The 21777-nt window shown below is 39.7% G+C and overlaps 1 protein-coding gene across 1 annotated transcript in view; it reads right to left on the reverse strand.

Annotated features, from left to right (window-relative positions):
• Window positions 1-21777, reverse strand: part of slc45a2 (solute carrier family 45 member 2) — a 56749-nt gene that overhangs the window by 25863 nt on the left and 9109 nt on the right. Inside the window, exons 4-5 of the mRNA XM_063042715.1 lie at window positions 10519-10662; window positions 2692-2815 (exon numbers count right to left, since the gene is read on the reverse strand). Coding sequence (XP_062898785.1) covers window positions 2692-2815; window positions 10519-10662 — 268 coding nt within the window. The remainder of the gene's footprint in view (window positions 1-2691; window positions 2816-10518; window positions 10663-21777) is intronic.

Here is a 21777-nt window from a genome sequence, read left to right on the forward strand (position 1 = left end):
CTCCCTCCAATGACCCCCTCCTTCCCTGCCCAGCCTTCCCTCTTTTTGCCCTCCTCTGCAGAGACAAAGCAGGTGACAGTTGTACTTTGGAACGGATACGCCTTTTGAGTGTTGCTTGTGCACAGATAGTAGTGAAGGCACTTACTGTTGGCCAGATCAAACAGGATGCAGTAAGGGCCAGCGAGGTAGGGTAGGTGTTAGCACAACGCTTTACAGTGCCAGTGACTAGTGTTCAATTCCTGTCGCTGTCTGTAAGGAGTTTGTACGTTTTCCCCATGACTTTGTGTGTTTACTCTGGTTGCTCCGGTTCCCTTCCACATCCCAAAGACATACGGGTTAGGGGTTAGTAAATTGTGGTGCCAGAAGCATGGCAACACTTGCGGGCTGCCCTCAGCACACACCCACACACCCGGCGCTGGTGACGCCTTTCACTGTATGTTTTGATGTACATGTGACATACAACAAAAAAAACTAATCTTGATCTTATCTTTAATGATTGAAATCTACACATTGTAAATAGCAATTGTGCCTGATGTGATTTGGGACTCAGTGGCTCCTTCGTATATGATGGTCTCTCTGCCACTGATGGACACTGTATATACAAACATCCTGCACTTGATCCCATGTGGATAGCCTCTCTCATCCTTTCCTGTTTTTACCTAAGTAGAGGCGATGAAAGGCACTGAGTTAGACTGTGTAAAATGTGTTGCCCCTTTCCTTCCCCCTGCATCCCCTCTCTCCTCCATGGCAACCACAGTGTGTGTTGTGTTTTCATGGCTGCCCTGGGGGGTGCGCTGTTCACGGATGATGCTCTTCTGTACCTGATATGCTGCAGTGTCTGACACCATGTGCTCCTGTTGGGAATGGCGCAGGACCCATTCTAGTATTACTGTAATGCTGCTCTAAATCTCTTTCTGGCTAATCTCACATTTTTGTCTGTGGGAGATCCAATACATTAGTAAGAAACATGGCTCTTTATGACATCAAAGGAAAGTAACATCCCATTTCTGCTCCTGCTTGGTCTGTTTTTGTAGTAGATGACATTCTTCATTTATCCCTGGTGAATTTTGCTACCCAGCAATCTGAGATAGATTTTCATGTATTCAGTACTAGGGAAATCCACGTTATTGTTGGGGTTTTCTGCACTATTTATTTATTTGGAATTTATAAAAATTTCATGTCTTTGCATTGTACTGCAGCTGCAAAATTGATTTCACAATGTATTAAGACAGCAAAGATAAACTTGATTCTGACTATGATTCAGTTTTCATATATTTTTGATGGAATATTGAGAAAATGAAATATGTGGTGCATTATTGCCTCTTTAAGTGCTTATCTGATCATTGGAGTCATTATCAGTTGTGCTGTGGCAGCAATAGAACTTGAACAGAACAGCACAGGAACAGACCCATTAATCAATGAAATTAGTAATCAAGTGGCCTACTAAACTGATCTCTTCTGCCTACAAAATATTCATTTCTTCCATTTTAAGAGAAGTTTGAATAGGTACATGGATGGTAGGGGTATGGAGGGCTATGGTCTCGGGAATGGGAAGAGGTAGTTTAATTGATTTGGTACAGGCAAGATGGGCTGAAGGGTCTGTTTCTGTGCTGTAATTTTCTATGATTCTATATTAAAAAAAAAGTGATCTGCCATTGCTTTCATCTAGGCAGTGTTACCCCAGCCATTATCAATACTCTTCAGAGATTGCCTGCCTGTTATCAGTGGTCACATAACCAGGACTTGTGATCTGCACCAGCTGCTCGTACGACCTTCCACCACCCGCTCCCATGGCTTCACTTGACCCTGATCGGGAGCTAAACAGATGCAAAACCTTGCCCAATGGTGACCTGTACGTTAGCAGAGGGAAAGAGCACCTTGTCCCTCCTTTGGTAGAGTCATATCTCCAACCCTCCACCTATAAACATGCTTATCTAAACAGCTATTATAAGTCTCTAATTTATCTGCCTTTACCACCAACCTAGGCAGTACATTCCAGGCATCTACTACTCTCTATGTAAAAAACTTGCTCCTCACATCTCCTTTGAAATTACCCCTCTCACCTTAAATGCATTCCCCTCTGGTATTAGACATTTCAACCCAGGGAAAAGGATACTGTCTGTTTACTCCTATTGATGCCTCTCATAATCTTATAAACCTCAATCAGATCTCCCCTCAGCCTCCACCGCTCCAGAGAAAACAATCCAAGTTTGTTTGACCTCTCATGATAGCACATGCCCTCTAACCAGGCAGCATCCTGCTTCTGCGTCCTCTCCAAAGCCTCGACATCCTTCCTATACATGAATCACGAAGAAAAAGCTATCTTTGTAGAAGAATTGTGGTATTTGAAAAGATAAAAGTAATGCAGTTTGGATTTGAAGAATGCAGAAGCCATATGATTAAACAATTAAAAGCATACCAGCACAAAAATATTGTGTTAGATATGCTTTCTTGAAAAATTAAATTTACTAATTGATTATTATGCAGCTGAAAATATATATTACCCATTAATGATTTAAATGCGAGAATCAGAAATGTTTATCAGACTGGACTTGATTTTTATGATCACAATACTTTAAATTTTCTAACGGTATTTAAGATGAACAATTCATATGTCTGCAACATTAGTGAAAACAATGACACTTAGCAAGTAAAATTTACATTAAAAGATACAATTTTTTTAAGACTTACATGAATAAACTGCTGAGAATATTGCATTAATGCACAAGCCCCAGCATCCTACTTCAACACCGCGCTCATAGATAATGTATGCGGTAGTATTGTGCTCAGCATGTGGATCACCATCATACACAACCTAAAAGAGTTAAGTAAGGAGATACAGAGAAGATGTTATTATAAAAGCACAAACCTACTGTCAGAATCAGAATCAGGTTTATTATTACTAATATATGTTTTGAAACTTGTTTAGCAGCAGCCTCTTGACTCTTCTGGTCAAGATGGCACCTGTGTATAACACTCCTTTGGTCAACATCTGTCTAGATCATGAAGCCATCTTTTTCACTTCTCTTATGTCTTTTATATTTGTTTCTTGTCTTGGATGTGATCCTGGAACTGCTGGAGACTGATTTGCTCTTTGGTGATCATTTGGGTGCTTCAGCGCTCTACAGTCTCTGAGATACCAGGAGGCAGAGGCAGCGTGAGTGAACCTTATGGTGAGAAGGCTGCAGGATAGTGTGTGAGACAGATATAGCTTCCATTGTTCACTGATTAAAGTGACGAGGACGAGTGAAACATCAAGACAAGTGTGGAAGTCTGGAGATCGTTTGGGTGTTCTCGTGCTCTGCAGTCTCTGAGAGGATTCCAAGAGGCAGAGGCAACGTGTATGAACCTCATAGTGGGCAGGCTGCAGGATAGGGCGCAAGTCAATTTTTGGCTCCATTTTGATGATTAAATCTTCCATTGTTCGTTGATTAAGGTAACAAAAGAGATTGAAAGATCAAAGCAAGTATAAAGGGTAAGCCTTTTGATCAGCTGCTCTGTACTGCAGAGGGAACAGTCTGCTGCTGCACCTGGAGAATGTTGCCCAGGTTGTATTCTGCGTTTTGGATGTGGACTTGGACTATAGACTCTTTTTCCAGCCTTATAGTTTTTATATTCTGTGTTTTCTCAGTCAATCTTCTCAGTTTTTGCTTTGTGCAAGAGATGGGATTTGGGGTTTGATGTGCCAGTTCCATTTTTTTTTCTTCTTTTTGTGGAGAGGTGAGATTTTGAGGATGATCATGCTGCCTTTCTTTCTTTGGTTTCATGGCGACCCTGAGAACTGAAGAATTTCAGAGTTGTACACCTTGATAATAAATGAACCTCTAAGCCTTAGAGCAGTACAGTGCAATAGATAAAATATACTATAAGTCACATGAAGAAATTATACAAAATAAATGAGTAGCGCAAAAAGAGAGAGAAAAATACTGAGGTAATGTTCATGGACAGTTTAGAAATTTGATAGCAGAGGGGAACAAAGTTGTAACTAAAATGTTGCATGTGTCACTTCAGATCCTATACCCCCTCCAGGATCAGAAGAGAGCATGGGCTAGGTGGTGGTGGGGGGTCCTTATGATTATTTATTTATTTAGAGATGCAGTGTAGAACAGGCCCTTTGGGCCCAATGAGTTGCACAATGACCAGCAACCCACCTACTCCTTAGACAATTTACAATGATCAATTAAACCTATTACTCTGTGTGTCTTTGGACTGTGGGAGGAAGCTGGAGGAAACACACGTAGTTCACAAGCAGAAAGTACAAACTCCTTACAAACAATGCTGGAAATGAACTCCATTGAATTCCAATACTTGGAATTATTTCAAAATGCCCCCCATGGTAATAGCATCGCTCTAACCACTATGGTAACATTGCAGCAATGCTGATGTATACTCGGACAAAATTGTTATCCACATAGAATGTGAAATAAATAAAAAAAGTCTTTTTCTTTTCATTAAATAATGAATAGCTCCAGATAGGACTAACGCTGAGATAACTCAGAATGTAGAATTATACCAAGAATGGTAAGGGAGAAAACTTGCAATTTGAAAACTTACGGTAACCTGAAATTCTTCTTCAGTTTATTTTCTATTAATTTCTAGATCAACCTTAGAATGTACAGATATGTAAAACATGTGCTAAGACCATAAAACCATAAGTCATCAGAGCAGAACTAGACCACTCAGCCCATCAAGTTTCTGCACCATTCCATCATTGCTGATTCATTATCCCTCTCAATCTCAGTCTCCTGCCTTCTCTCTGTAACCTTTGATGCCCTGACAAACCAATAGCCTATCAATCTCTGCTCTAAATATACCCAGTGCTTTAGCCTCTACAGTCGTCAGTGGCAATAAATTCAACAGATTCACCACCCTCTGGCTAAAGAAATTTCTCCTCATCTCTGTTCGTCTCCAAGGACTGCACATGCACTGTAAGCAACTTTGAAATGTCTTTTATACAATCCTGTTGTGCCTTTGCAATCTTACAATCAACATACTGTGTGTTTGTTGGGTAGACAATTCAATCAGCAACCAATAATGAGAAATAAAAACACAAATGCTGGAAACGCATGACAAGCCAAGCAGCATCCGTGAGAAGCGAACCAAGTTTTCAGGTGAAAGATTCTTTATCAGAACAGGAAAAGTGAAAAAGACAGATTTGTTTGAAGTTGCAGAGGAGGTGCTAGAACATAGAATAGTGCAGACCCTTCGACCTACAATGTTGTGCTGACATTTTAACCTACTCCAAGATCAATCTGACCCTTCTCTCCCCCATAGCCCTTCATTTTCCTATCGTCCATGCGCCTGTCTGAGAGTCTCTTAAATGTTCCTAATGTAATTGCCTCTACCACCACCCTGGTAGCACACCCACCACTTCGTGTAAAAAACCTACCTCTGACATCCCCCCCCCCCCATACTTTCCTCTGTAAAATTGGGCCCCCTTGTGTTAGCCATCTCTCCCCTGGGAAAAAGTCTCTGGCTGTCTACTCTATCAATGCTTTTTATCAACTTGTACACCTCCACCAAGTCACATCTCATTTTCCTTCGAAACATTCAGCGAAATGTGTCGTTTTGTGTAATCCACCAACACAGTCTAAGGATGTGCTGTGGGCAGCCCAAAAGTGTCACCACATTTCTGGTGCTAAAATACATATACCTACAGAATCAGAATCAGAATCAGGTTTATTATCACCGGCATTTGACGTGAAATTTGTTAACTTAGCAACAGCAGTTCAATGTAACACATAATATAGAAGAAAAAAATAATAAGTAAGTCTTATTCAGTATACTTTATACAGTATACGTATATTGAATAAATTAAAAATCGTGCAAAAAACATAAATACTAGAAACTTAAAAAAAAGTGAGGTAGTGTCCAAGGGTTCAATGTCCATTCAGGAATTAGACGGCAGAGGGGAAGAAGCTGTTCCTGAATCGCTGAGTGTGTGCCTTCAGGCTTCTGTACCTCCTATCTGATGGTAACAGTGAGGAAAGGGCATGCCCTGGCTGCTGGAGGTCCTTAATAATGGACGCTGCCTTTCTGAGACACCACTCCCTGAAGATGTCCTGGGTACTTTGTAGGCTAATACCCAAGATGCAGCCGACTACAACTTACTAACCCTGTACATCTTTGGAATGTGGGAGGAAACCAGAGCACCCAAAGGAAACCCACACAGTCATGGAGAGAGCACACCAACTTCTTACTGACAGCAGTGGGAATTGAACCTCCGATCACTGGCACAGTAAAGCATTATGCTAACCGCTACATTAGCATGCTACCCTTTTGCTACTTTGCTTATGTTCTCTTCTAGCATCTCCTATTTCTTATCTCATTCTTCTCTGCATTTTTTAAAATTTGGTTTATTTCCTGCTATATTACAAACATGGTATTTCAGAAATTTCAACTGGAGGGCACTGGGATTTAAAACTAACCAAACTCTATGAGAAGAAAGCATATTGCCAGGCTGATGTAAATGCTGCAGTGAGGATACATGAGGCACCTGAGCTGAAACTTAAATCTAACTTCTGTCTCTCTGTTTTTGTCTCCGTCTCTTTCTCTCTCTCTCTACTTATCCTAGTTCTGATTAAGGGTCTTTGATTCAAACTGTATAAATTTTCTGCTGAGTGATTTCAACACATCTCTTGTTACCTGTTTCCTTTCCCCATTCTGGCTTGCCTTTTGCTCCTCTTCCTCCTCACCTGTCCATCATCTCCCACGAGTGCTCCTCCTTCCCTTTCTCCCATGGTCCACTCTCCTCTTCAATCAGATTCTTCTTTCTTCAGGTCTTTCCCTCTTCCATCTATCAGCCCCTAACTTCTTAACTCAACCCCTCCCCCACTCACCCACCTTCCCCCTCACCTGGTTTCACCTATCACCTGCCAGCTTGTACTCCTTCCCCTCCTCCACCTTCTTATTCTGGCTTCTTTCACTTCTTCCTTTCCAGTCCTGATAAAGAGTCTCAACCAGAAATGTCAACTGTTTATTCCTCTTCATAGACGCTGCCATGCCTTTCTTCAGCATCTTGTGTGTGTTGTTTTGGATTTCCAGCATCTACAGAATCTCTTGAAGTCATTATTTCAACATATTATGTTTTTGTTTTAGATTTCCAGAATCTGCAGTTTCTTTGATCTTCATTTATGAAAGAAAAGTTCCTCCTATTTGCTGTTTCTAGTAAAATCAACATTCACATTACTACTTTGTTACATAATCTCCTTATTGGTTGAGTTGGTAACTCTCAGTTAAGATGATAAAAAGGAACTTAAATCTCATTTGAAGCCTTTGATCATTGAATCTAACCAGTAACTTCAGTATCATACTCCGAAGACTTGGATGGATGCTCTGTACTTTGGGTGAAATATTACGCCATTTCTATGTTGCCATTTGAAGAACAGCGATGAGTTATTCTGTTCTGGTCAACATCTTACCGTCAACCAATAGGAACTTCCCCTGTACCTGGTTTTGAAGGTGACACAGAGGAGGTTCACCGGTTTTATTCCGGAGGTGAGGGGGTTAGCCGGTCATGAGCCCTGCAGGCCTCTGCAGCGAGCTGTAGAGCATTGGGCTTCTCATCTTCTCAAGCACCTGTATTTGTTAATTGTTGTCTTAACTAGAGTTATTAAGACCTTGTGCTTTCTGCTTAATCTTGTCAAGTTAATTGTGACTGGCATGGGTTTTCTTCTTCTTTTTTTGTTTTATGGCGGTTGGCAACCAGTTTTCAGTGCATTACCACCACCTGCTAGATTTGTGGTATTCCAAGCAAATATGTCCTGAAATTCTCTACTTTAGACCATCTAGTTCAGCCTGCAGTTCTCTATTAGCATCACTCTGTAGTTGCAATTCCTCGTGAATGCTTAATGCGCTCATTAGATAATGCTGCAAACTGCTATTCTTCCCTAATTTTGTCACGTGTTTTCATGTAGTTGCATTACCTCAATTACACTGATTTCATCTACATCACTTGTAAGACTAAAATCGTCTTGGTAAAGAATAGTAATTATCTCATGTTATACTTTAAAAATTGTTGTTTTTCCAAGTCTATCTGCTTTTCATGTTTTCCTTTTCTTGGATCGTAGCCTGCAGTTGTTTACTGAGACCTTGGAGTTCTTCATTTGCTTCCATGTTTTCACTTTATAATCTGAATGTAGATAATTCACTTTGCAACAAATTCCTTTTCCTTTTGTATCCTTGTAATAATTTCCTCCATTTTCCAATCTCTTTCCAACTTACAGTTGTTCTTGTTGGGTACTTCTTTGTTGTTGGAGTTCTGCGCATTTACCCTGAGCTTCAACCATAAAATCTGAGGATTTTCCTTAAATTCTGAAACATTTCTTAAATTCTTGACCATTTGCGATAAATATACTGCCATTAAGATTCCATCTCCCCTGCCTGTGAACTGTTGGATCCTCCATTCAGCGTTTCTTTGACTTCTTCCAACCTAATTCCTTTAATACCAAGATACTTTTCTGCAGACTTGACGATAATTTTAATTTTCTCAGTTCTTTTGCTTGTTTGCACTGAACAATTAATTGCATCCACCACAAAAAGTACGAAATCCTTTCTACTCATTAATAGTGTATCCTTATTTTTCATATTACAGCCCTCACAATTTACCAGTTTATTATTCCCTGTATTTGTTTGCTTGACAGCCTTTTTTCCATCAAATTCTTTCACTGCCTCTGCATAACTGATTCCTTGAGTTACTTTTACATATTGTATCTCAGCCGCCTTCTTGCTATAAATGCACCCTCGATAAGCTGCGTTGTGTTCCTTGCCACAATTGCAGCATTTTAGCCTAGCTCCCGCTTCACATTTCCCATGTTCATGTACTCCAGCGCATCTCCCACATCTTTGTTTTCCTCTGTAGCCCGCCTCAATGTGCCCGAATTTCTGACATTTATAGCATCTTAACGGCAGTGGTATATATATCTTAACCGCATAACACATATACCCTAAGTAAACTCTTCCTCAAAGTTAAACATTACAGATAAACTATCACACTTTTTCCTGTTTCCTGTAACTTTCAAATGTTTGGCCTCAATAATTTTTGCTCCTTTTATGTTCTGCTTAATCTCATCCATAGTAATTTTTGTTGGTATCCCCGAAATAACTGCTCTAGTCCACTTTCTGTGGTTGGGTATTGAGCACTGTACTCCTTTGCCGTCTATTTTACTTAATCTTATCACTTTGCCTTGCTGAGCACTATCCTGACAAACCAGTAATAGTGATCCATTTCGTAAAATCTTTGCTCTTTTAATCTCGCCTATAACTTCGTTGAGCATCTGTCAAACGAATCGGGTTCCAATCACCAAAAGACTTCGTTTAGTTTTATAATTGTTTTAATCTCATCTTCTTTCCATTGTTTTGCTGTCCTGCTTTGATCATCCGCTGACTCCTCAGAGTTTGATATCCCGTACCACTGCTTTCTTTTCTTCCTCTTTCCATTCCGTTCCTCTTTCCCGCCAACCTCCATCTCTAGTTCACTTCCACTCTCGCCAAAATCTTCCTTCAACAGCTTGGCTCCTTCCTTGACGTTCTCTCTCTCCGCCATTTTTCAGTCAGCCGGCTTGACCCACTGCTTCCAACACACACTCCCCGGCATGGGTTTTCTGCATGATGTGATTATTTGAAACAGACTCCTGATTAGTGTTCATTGTGGAGTTCTCGTGTAAAGAACAATTTGTCTTGCAGTGTTGCTCAGCCATGCCATTGATGTTCAGTTGGTATTCCTATCTATGTATAAACTTTCATTTCTGTCTCTACATGGGAGTCACCATTCCTCCGCATGAGTTCAATTGTTGCCAGCACTCACCATGGCATTGGCCAATGAGGAGAGATTGAGTAACCTGGGACTATACTCATCAAAATTCAGAAGAATGAGAGGGGATTTTATAGAGCAATATAAAATTGTGAGAGGGATAGATAAGATAGAGACAGGAAAATTGTTTCCATCGGAAAGAGAGGCTAGAACTAGGGGACATTGCCTCAAGATTTGAGGAAATAGATTTAGGCGAGAGAGAAGGAGAAACTATTTTTCCCCAGGGAGCAGTGAATCTGTGGAATTCTCTGCCCAGGGAAGCAACAGCGGCTACCTCATTAAATACATTTAAGACACAGTTGGATATTCCTTTGGCATAGCAGGAGAATTAACGGTTATAGGGAAAAGGCAGGAAGGTAGAGCTGAGTCTATGGCCTGATCAGCAGATGGCAGAGCAGACTCGATGGGCCAAGATGGCTGACTTTTGTTCCTATTTCTTATGTTCTTAAAACTGTTTAAAACGATAGCTAAGTCCATGGAACCTTGCTACTTACAACTAAAATTCATTGCTAAGGAAAATTCTGGTGTGTCATACATACCAAATAAATACATGTAAGTACGCAAACACTGGAGAAATTAGTGTACACGTTACTGTGATTTATGAGTTTAGCTATTTTAATGTGTCCTATTAAAGAAACTTGTTTATAAGTGTCAAAGATAATCAGACATTCAAAATCAGCATTAGCTGATGCTGCATTTTATTTTACCTGTCCCATGAAGTCAGTGAAGAAAAGCATAGTGGAGAGAAATGCTGTCCATCCTATGAGGTGACTAATACACAAGCAGCGATATTGAGAAGGCATATTGAGCAACGTCTTCATCAAGGATTTTAGAGTCATACGTCCTTGTACCTGGAAAAAAAAAACACCAAATTTGAGAAGCTGGTTACTCTTGGGTTATTTTCTTGGGACCGGCAGAGGCTAAGGAGAGATTCAATCAAGATTTATAAGATTATGAGATGCATAGATGGAATAGAGAGGGAATATCTCTTTCTCAGGGTTGAAATGTCTAATACCAGAGGGTAGATTCAAAGGAGATCTGAGGGATATGTTTTTAACTCAGAGTGGTGGATGCCTGGAATGTTTTAAAACACTGTTCAATCCACTTTCAGAAATCACCTCAAAAATATTACTCACATATTGTGAAGAGTTAGAACACAGAATACAGAAAAACTATATCACATTACAGGCTCTTTGGCCCACAATGTTGTGCCAACCATGTAACCTACTCTAGAAGCTGCCTAGAATTTTCCTACTACATAGCCCTCTATTTTTCTAAGCTCCATGTACCTATCTAAGAACATCTTAAAAGACACTCTTAAAAGGCCTCTACCGAGACTTCCGGTAGCGCTCATGGAGTGAAGTCGCGTTCTTGACTCGCTCCATTACCTCTGAGTTTTTTCTCTCTATGGTCAGCTATACTTTAATTAACTATTAAGGCATCAATTTTTACAATACTTTGAATTAAACTGAATTCTCTGACAATTGGATGATACTGAGATCGGCTATGTCTAAGAACGGGAAAGACGGCAAGGATGGTAAACCTCCGGTTAAACCGAAAGCTACGGATCTCCCTCCGACTGAATCACCGGTGACTTTGAAAGCGATATCGGAGTTAATTCAGAGGGAAATTTCAACCTCTGTTAGGGAGATGATTCGTACAGAAATTATGGGCTTTGTTAAAGACCTGATTCATACGGAAATCTCAACTAAGTTCCAGAAAATTGCCGATTTAATTGATAAGATGCAAACATGTATTGCGGAACATCAGTCGGCTATATCTGATCTTCAAAAATCCGCGCAACAAAGTGAGCTTAAGATGGGGAAAGTCGAAGAAACAATTAATGTAATGAAGAAGAAACTTGACTTTTTGACTTTTAAAAACTCTGACTTGGAATCTAGAATGCGACGGCAGAATTTATGAATGATTGGCGTCAGGGAAGCCGTGGAAGCTAACAACCCTATGAAATATTTCTCCCAACTTTTAAAAGATGCATTCCCTACTGTATTTCCTGACCAACCACCGTTACTGGATCGTGTTCACAGAATCCCATCATACTCGTCTAGGTCAGATAGACCGAGGCATGTTATCTTACGTTTTCATTACTTTCAAGACAAGGAGAGACTGTTTCGATTCGCTCGATCTAAAGGTTTCATTGATTTTTCGGATCTTAGGTTCCGATTCGTGGAAGATTTCAGTAAACCAATCTGGGACCAACGGGTCCGTTACAGATCCGTGATGTCGGAATTCTATAAGATGGATTTAAGACCAGCGCTGCTGTACCCTGCACGTCTAAGGATTCGCATGTTAGATGGAGCCCTTCGTTTTTTTGATTCTCCATCGGATGCCCAGAGTTATCTGGATCAACTTTCATCTTCAACATCTTAATTGTCTTTTTTTTTAATTTTCTCCGTTGATCGGAGGCTGTGAATTGGTTGGTTTTAACTTTTCTGTGCCCTATTTGGGCAGAAAAGTTTACTTTCGATTTCTTAATATGGCTGCTAAACTTTCTTTTTAACTGCGTCATTTCTTTCTTTTCCCAGGGGATTCTGAGTGGTTACTTCCCTTTTGTCATCTTACGTATTTCCTGTGCGGCCTTAAATTTTGTAGTTTTTTTTAAATTTTATTCTGTTTTGCTTTTTATAATCATTTTATGTTAATAATCCTATTTTTTTTTGTTGCTGTGTCTATTCATGAGTTTGAGGTTTATTGTGGTTTTTTTTTTAATATATACTTTCCGGCTTTTGTTCTGTTCTGTGTGTATTTTAATTGAGCTAACTTTTTTTTACTTATTTTTTTACTGTTTTACAATTAGCTGACCCTTTTCATATTTATACCTTTTTTTTAGGGAGCGTATACCGGAAGTCATGGGGGTAGTTTTAGCGCTTGCTTCTTTCTGGCGGGTCTGCTTTAGATTTCGCCTTGGGGTCTTGGGCTGGGGGGTGGTGGGAGGGGCTTCACGTTTTAGTTTGTTTCTCTTTGGGCTATATACATTATTGAAGTATTGGTTGCATCCTTTTCCCCGGTATCTTTTGTATGTTCTGTTTCCTCTCCGGGTTTGTGGGTCGCGCCTATTGTCAATCCTCCTTGTTATGGGTTGACTTTAGGATTTATGGAGTCTATTATTAATTTTGTCTCCTGGAATACTAATGGTCTTAATCATCCTATTAAAAGGAAAAAAGTTTTTAAAGTGTTCCGGAGACTTAAAGCACAAATTTTATTTTTACAAGAGACCCATGTACGGAGGGGGGACAGACTACGTTTTTTCAAATTCTGGAAGGGACAACAATTTCATTCGAACTCCAATGCTAAGATTCGAGGCGTCTCTATTTTTATAGACTCCTCAGTTACTTTTATACAACAGGATATTATCTCTGATCCGAATGGTAGATTTTTACTGGTTAGTGGTTTACTATTTAATAAAAAAGTAGTTTTGGTTAATGTTTATGCTCCTAATATGGATTGTCCGGAATTTTATAAATCATTGTTTGATCAGTTTCCGAATTTGAACGAGTTTTCATTGATTTGGGGCGGAGATCTTAATACCTGTTTATCTCCAGCTTTGGACCGTTCGGCTCCTTTACGGACTTTACCTAATAAATCTGCAAATTTGATTAATTTTTTCCTTTCTGATTCTGGGTCGACGGACATTTGGCGTTTTCTGCATCCTCAGGAAAAAGATTTTTCCTTCTTTTCACATGTTCATCATTCCTATTCAAGAATTGATTATTTTTTCATTGATTCTCGTCTCATTCCTTCAGTGATTAAATGTGATTATGATTCTATAACCATTTCGGATCATGCTCCACTTAAGCTTTCTATTAAAATTATGGCCAATATACCAAACAATAGACAATGGCGTTTTAATTCGCTGTTGCTTCAGGACTCGGACTTTGTTAATTTTATGAATGAACAGATTGAGTTTTTTTTTACAATTAACCATACAGAAGATATTTCGGTTAACACTCTTTGGGACACTTTTAAAGCCTATATTCGGGGTCAGATTATTTCGTATTCCGTTGCTTTGAGGAAGAAACAGAAGCAGGAGGAGATGGCAATTGTGGACAAGATTAAAGAAATTGATAAGAAATATGTTATGGCTCCTTCTGAGGAGCTATACAAACAAAGAACTGAACTTCAAATGGAACACAGTTTACTACTCTCGTCCTCGATTGTAAACCAATTAAAGAAAACAAGAAGTGATTTTTATGTTCACAGTGATAAAATTGGCAAGCTGCTGGCTAATCAATTGAAATCTAATTATGTTAAATCTCAAATCAATCAGATTTATAACCAAAATGATCGATTGATATTGGATCATGTGGGGATTAATCAAACCTTTTGTGATTTTTATTCTTCTTTATATCAATCAGAGTCTCCTCGAGATTCTAAATATATGAATGATTTTTTAGATAAGTTAGACTTCCCTCAGATTTCACAGGATATGTCTTCTTTATTAGATACTTCCATTACAATGGATGAGATTAAGAATGTTATTTTTTCTATGAATCTGGGGAAAGCTCCTGGCCCTGATGGGTTTACCGTTGAATTTTATAAATGTTTTGCTTCTTTATTGATTCCTTGGCTCTATAAGGTTTTTGAGGCTTCTTTGAAACTTGGTAAACTTCCGGAATCTTTTAATAGAGCATCAATTTCTTTAATACTAAAGAAGGATAAAGACCCTGCTCAATGTGCATCTTATAGACCAATATCTTTATTAAATGTTGATTCTAAAGTTTTTTCTAAGTTATTAGCAAATAGACTAGAAAAAGTACTTCCTTCTATTATTTCGGAAGACCAAACGGGTTTTATTAAAGGTCGTTACTCTTTTTATAATATTCGTACATTGTTAAATATCGTTTATACTCCCTCACAAAATGTTCCTGAGTGTGTTATTTCTTTAGATGCCGAGAAAGCTTTTGATAGAGTAGAATGGCCTTATTTATTTAAGGTGCTTGAAATGTTTAATTTTAGCTTGAAATTTATATCCTGGATTAAACTGTTATATCACTCCCCTGTAGCCTCGGTTCGTACTAACTCCTTAAACTCACCTTTTTTTCCTCTCTTTCGTGGTACTCGACAAGGCTGTCCTCTTAGTCCCCTATTATTTGATATTGCATTAGAACCTCTTGCAATTGCTATTCGAGAATCTTCAAATATTACTGGGATAACTCGGGGATTAAAGTCCCATAAATTATCACTCTATGCTGATGATTTACTTTTATATATTTCTAATCCTGAGAGATCCATTCCTGCTGTTTTAGAGTTATTAGCACAATTTGGTCTTTTCTCAGGTTATAAATTAAATCTTAGTAAGAGTGAACTTTTTCCGATTAATAAACATCTTCCCTTATATTATAAATTTCCATTTAAATTGATTAATAATTACTTTTCATATCTTGGGATTAAAATTACTTGTAAACATAAAGATTTATTTAAGACTAACTTTTTACCATTAATAGACCATATTACTCAACTTTCATCTAAATGGTTTCCCTTATATTTAACTTTGATTGGTCGTATTAATGCAGTTAAGATGTTTTTTTTGCCAAAATTTTTATATGTGTTTCAGGCATTACCAATTTTCGTTCCTAAATCTTTTTTTGATAAAGTTGACTCTAAAATTTCTTCATTTACCTGGCAGAATAAGAATCCGAGACTGGGTAAAATACATTTACAGAAAGCTAAGAGAGATGGAGGTTTAGCATTACCTAACTTTAGATTTTATTATTGGGCTATTAATATTCGACATATGAAATTTTGGTTACTTGACCGGGACATACTATCTATTCCTAAATGGGTAGCATTGGAATTACAATCTGTTCAGGGTTATACACTTGGTTCTATTTTAGGTTCCTCTCTTCCTTTTGATTCGAAACGCCTTAAGCAGGTCTCTAACCCGATAGTTAAATATGCTTTGCGCATTTGGTTTCAATTCAGAAAATTTTTTGATCTTAATCAATTCGGGTTAGCGATTCCTATTTTAGGCAACATATTTTTTCCTCCCTCTTTTACGGATCGCGCTTTTCAAACTTGGAAGACTAAGGGTATTTTACGGTTTTTGGATTTATTTTTAGATGGTTCCCTTATGTCTTTTGAACAATTATCTAATAAATATAACTTATCAAGAATACATTTTTTTAGATATTTACAAGTTAGAAATTTCCTAAGTACTATACTTTCTTCCTTTCCAATGCTTCCTCCTATATATATTTTAGATTCGATAATTAACCTTAATCCATGTCAGAAAGGTGCATCGGCTATGATTTATAATATTATTATGAAACTTAGGAAAGCTCCATTTGATAAGATTAGGGTAGATTGGGAACAGGAATTGGGGCTTACCATTTCTGTGGATGATTGGGGGCAGATTTTACAATTAGTTAATACTTCCTCTATTTGTGCTAAACATTCCCTAATTCAATTTAAAGTGGTTCATAGAGCACATATGTCCAAAGATAAGTTAGCGCGTTTTTACTCGCATATTAATCCTTTCTGTGATAGATGTTCGGGGCAGATAGCCTCTTTAACTCATATGTTTTGGTCTTGCCCTACTTTGGAAACTTTTTGGAGAGATATTTTCAATATTATTTCTAAGGTATTAAATATAGATATCTCTCCTCACCCTATTACTGCTATCTTTGGACTACCTAAAATTTCTAGTAATCTTTCCCCTTCAGCCCGTAGAATGATTGCATTTCTTACTTTAATGGCGAAAAGATGTATTTTACAACATTGGAAAGAGCTTAATGCTCCAACTACCTTTTTTTGGTTTTCTCAGACGATTTTATGTTTGAATCTGGAGAAAATTAGAAGTAACCTTTATGATTCTTCATTTAAATTTGAACAGATTTGGGGACCTTTTATTCGATATTTTCATTTAATGTAATATTTACCCTTCTTGTTTTTTTTTCACTGTTTTAATGGAGGTCGGGATTGAGGACGTGATTTTAAGTTTAACTCTGTTTGGTTTCAAGTTAGCCCATTGCTTTGCTTTGCTTTTAGGTAGGTGCACGGTGGGTTTTTTTTTGGGGGGTTTTTTTTTCTTTTTTTTCCATTGATATATATAAAATCTAGTATACTATTATGTTATCTTGGTTTCTTATGCTTAAATTACATTGTTTGTAGTATTTTCTTTTTGGTATTGTTATCTTTTGGAATTTTATTGTACTTTAACATTGTATTAATGTTTATATGGCTTACCTTTTTTGTATACTTACTCAATAAAAAGATTTAAAAAGAAAGAAAAAGGCCTCTACCACCTTCGCTGGCATTCCACAAACCCACCACTGTGCGAAAAACTTACCTCTGACATCTCCCTTGTACTTACTTCCAAGTACCTTAAAACTATGCCCCCTCATGTGAGCCACTTCTGCCCTGTGAAAAAGCCTCTGGTTATCCACACGATCAATGCCTCTCATCATCTTATACACCTCTATCAGGTCATCTCTCATCCTCTGTTGCTCCAAGGAAAAAAGGCCAAGTTCACTCAACCTATTCTCATAAGGCACGCTCTCCAATCCAGGCAACATCCTTGTAAATCTTTTCTGCACTCCTACAATATCCACATCTTTCCTGTAATAAGGTGACTAGAACTGAACGCAGTCCTCCAAGTGGGGTCTATCTAAGGTCTTACATAGCTGTAACATTATCCCATGGCTCCCGAACTCAATCCCACTGTTGATAAAGGTCAACACACCACACACCTTCTTAACAACACTGTCAAACTGTGCAGCAGCTTTGAGTGTCCTATGGACATGGATCCCAAGATTTCACTAATCCTCCATACTGCCAAGAGTCTTACCATTAATATTATATTCTGTCTTCAAACTTGACCTCCTGAATTGAACCACTTCACACTTATCTGGGTTGAACTCCATCTGCCACTTCTCAGCCCAGTTCTGCATCCTATTGATGTCCTGCCGTATCCTTTGAAAACCCTCCAGACTATCCACAACTCCCCCAACTTTTGTATCCTACCATCCTTTCCCTGCCTCAATGGAACATACCTATGCAGAACGTCATGCAAATGTTCCCTGAACATTTGCCGCATTTCTGCCGTGCATTTCCCTGAGAAAATCTGCTCCCAAGTTCCTGCCTATTAGCATCATATTTCCCCCTACCCCAATTAAATGTTTACCCTTATCCCTCTCCAGTGCTATGGTAAAGGAGATAGAGTGGTGATCACTACCTCCAAAATGCTCTCTCACCGAGAGATCTGCAACCTGACCAGGTTCATTTCCCTATACCAGACCAAGTACAGCCTCTTCTCTAGCTAGCTTATTTGGATATTGCATCAGGAAACCTTCCTGAACACACCCAACAGACTGCACCCCATCCAAACCCCTTGCTCTAAGGAGTTGACAGTCAAGATCAGGAAAGATAAAATTACCCTTTACAACAATTCTATTGTTATTGCACCATTCCAGAATCTGCTTCCTTATCTGCTCCTTGACGTCTCTGTTACCATTTGGGGGGACCATAAAACACACAGTAGAGTTATTGCCCCTTTCCTGTTTCTGACTTCCACCCACAATGACTCAGTAGAAAATCCTTCCATGACTTCCTCCTTTTCTGCAGTCATGATACTATCCCTGATTAGCAGTGCCATGCCCCTACCTCTTTTGCCTCCCTCCCTGTTCTTTTTGAAACGTCTAAAGCCTGGCACACTCAGCACGGCATTCCTGCCCCTAATGACCACAACATTATATTTCCATGTACTGATCTGCGCTCTAAGTTCATCTCCCTTACTCATGATCCCCCTTGCATTAAAATAGACACATCTCAAACCATCTGGCTGAGTGCTTCTTTGCTCTATCATCTCTAGTCAAGAAGAAGAGCTTACGAAAGGTTCAAAAAACTAGGTAATGATAGAGATTTAGAAGATTATAAGGCTAGCAGGAAGGAGTTTAAGAATGAAATTAGGAGAGCCAGAAGGGGCCATGAGAAGGCCTTGGCAGACAGGATTAAGAAAAACCCCAAGGCATTCTATAAGTATGTGAAGAGCAAGAGGATAAGATGTGAGAGAATAGGACCTATCAAGTGTGACAGTGGAAAAGTGTGCATGGAACTGGACGAGATAGCAAAGGTACTTAATGAATACTTTGTTTCAGTATTCACTACAGAAAAGGATCCTGGCGATTATAGGGATGACTTGCAGCGGACTGAAAAGCTTGAGCATGTAGATATTAAGGAAGAGGATGTGCTGGAGCTTTTGGAAAGCATCAAGTTAGATAAGTCACTGGGACCAAACGAGCTATTCCCCAGGCTACTCTGGGAAGTGAGGAAAGAGATTGCTGAGCCTCTGACAATGATCTTTGCATCATCAATGAGGACGGGAGAGCTTCCAGAGGATTGGAGGGTTGTAGATGTTGTTCCCTTATTCAAGAAAGGGAGTAGGGATAGCCCAGAAAATTATATTTTATAATTTATATTTTATTGTCGCCAAACAATTAATACTAGAACGTACAATCATCACAGCGATACTTGATACTGCGCTTCGCACTCCCTGGAGTACAAATCGATAGTAAATATTAAAAATTTAAATTATAAATCATAAATAGAAAATAGAAAAGGGATTATAGACCAGTGAGTCTTACTTCAGTGGTTGGTAAGATGATGGAGAAGATCCTGAGAGGCAGGATTTATGAACATTTGGAGAGGTATAATATGATTAAGAATAGTCAGCATGGCTTTGTCAAAGGCAGGTCGTGCCTCACGAGCCTAATTGTATTTTTTGAGGATGTGACTAAACACATTGATGAAGGTAGAGCCATAGATGTAGTGTATATGGATTTTAGCAAGGCACTTGATAAGTACCCTATGCAAGGCTTATTGAGAAAGTAAGGAGGCATGGGATCCAAGGGGACATTGCTTTGTGGATCCAGAACTGGATTGCCCATAGAAGGCAAAGAGTAGTTGTAGACGGCTCATATTCTGCATGGAAGCCGGTGACCAGTGGTGTGCCTCAGGGATCTGTTCTGGGACCCCTACTCTTTGTAATTTTTATAAATGACCTGGGTGAGGAAGTGGAGGGATTGGTTAGTAAATTTGGTAATGACACAAAGATTGGAGGTGTTGTGGATAGTGTGGAGGGCTGTCAGAGGTTATAGTGGGACATTGATAGGATGCAAAACTGGGCTGAGAAGTGGCAGATGGAGTTCAACCCAGATAAGTGTGAGGTGGTTCAGTTTGGTAGGTCAAATATGATGGCAGAATATAGAATTAATAGCAAGACTGTTGGCAGTATGGAGGATCAGGGTGATCTTGGGGTCCAAGTCCATAGGATTCTCAAAGCTGCTATGCAGGTTGACTCTGTGGTTAAGAAGGCATATGGTGTATTGGCCTTCATCAATCATGGGATTAAGTTTAAGAGCCGAGAGGTAATGTTGTAGCTATTTTGGACCCTGGTCAGACCCCACTTGGAGTACTGTGCTCAATTCTGGTCGCCTCACTACAGGAAGGATGTGGAAACCATAGAAAGGGTGCAGAGAATATCTACAAGGATGATGCCTGGACTGGGGAGCATGCCTTATGAGAATAGGTTGGGTGAACTCGGCCTTTTCTATTTGGAGCGACGAAGGATGGGAGGTGACCTGATAGAGGAGTACAAGATAATGAGAGGCATTGATTATATGGATAGTCAGAGGCTCTTTCCCAGGGCTGAAATGGCTGGCATGAGAGGGCATAGTTTTAAGGTGCTTGGAAGTAGGTACAGAGGAGATGTCAGGGTAAGTTTTTTTACGCAGAGAGTGGTGAGTGCGTGGAATGGGCTGCCTGAGACGGTGGTAGAGGCGATAGCGATGGGGTCTTTTAAGAGACTCCTGGATAGATCCATGGAGCTTAGAAAAATAGAGGGCTATGAGTGAGACTAGGAAGTTCAAAGGTAAGGACATGTTCGGCACAGCTTTGTGGGTCGAAGGGCCTGTATTGTGCTGTAGGTTTTCTATATTTCTATGTTTCTAACTGCCTCATATACTCCCTACAAACTGTCACTACTTATGCGCCAACTGCCCCATCCTCTCCCTCTTCACTTCGGTTCCCATCCACACCTTCCTCCCCAGAAAATCTCATTTAAAACCTCCCCAATAGCGTTAGCAAACCTTCCTCTCAGGATATTCGTTCCCCTCCAGTTCAGGTGCAACCTGTCCCACTTGTTCATGTCACACCTTCCCCAGAAAAGGTTCCAGTGATCCAAGAACTTGAAACTCTGCCCCCTGCACCATCTCCTCAGTTACTCATTCATCTGTGCTATCTTCCTGTTCTGACCTTGGCACTGGAAATAATCCGGAGATTACCACCTTCCCAACTCCCTAAATTTATGGTGCAGCACCTCTATTCCTCTCCTGCCTTTGTCATTGGCACGAACATGCACCACGACCTCCGGTTGCTCACCCTCCCCTTCGAGAATATTCTGCAACTGCTCAGGGACATCCTGGATCCTAGCATCCAGGAGGCAACACACTATCTTGGTGTGTCTTTCGCTGCTGCAGAATCTCCTGTCTGTTCCCCGCCCCACTGAGTCGCTTATGACTATTGCTCCGCCTGACTTCATCCTTCCTTCTGAGGCTCAGGGCCGACCGCAATGTTATTGATATGGCTGCTGCTGCAGATAGGTCATCCTCCTCGGCAGTATCTAAAGGAATATACCTGTTGCTGAGGGAAGGGCCACAGGAGTACCCCGCACTGACTTCCTTTTCCCTTTATCTCTCTCGGTGTTCATCCATCTACTCCCCGTATTCTGCCCTCTGGGTGTAACCACCTGCTCAGAAGCCTTATCTATCAAATGCTCTTCCTCCCGGATGATCCTAATTTCATCCAGCTCCAGCTCCTTAATGCAGTCTTTAATGAGATGTTGGTTGCATTTCCCGCAGGTGTAGTCATCAGGGAGACTATCAGGTTCCATGAATTCCCACTTTCTGCAGAAGGAGCATTCCACTGCCATATCTGCCATCCTGCCTGCACTG

Source organism: Mobula hypostoma, chromosome 3 (genome assembly GCF_963921235.1).
Source record: "Mobula hypostoma chromosome 3, sMobHyp1.1, whole genome shotgun sequence".
Lineage (NCBI taxonomy): Eukaryota > Metazoa > Chordata > Chondrichthyes > Myliobatiformes > Myliobatidae > Mobula > Mobula hypostoma.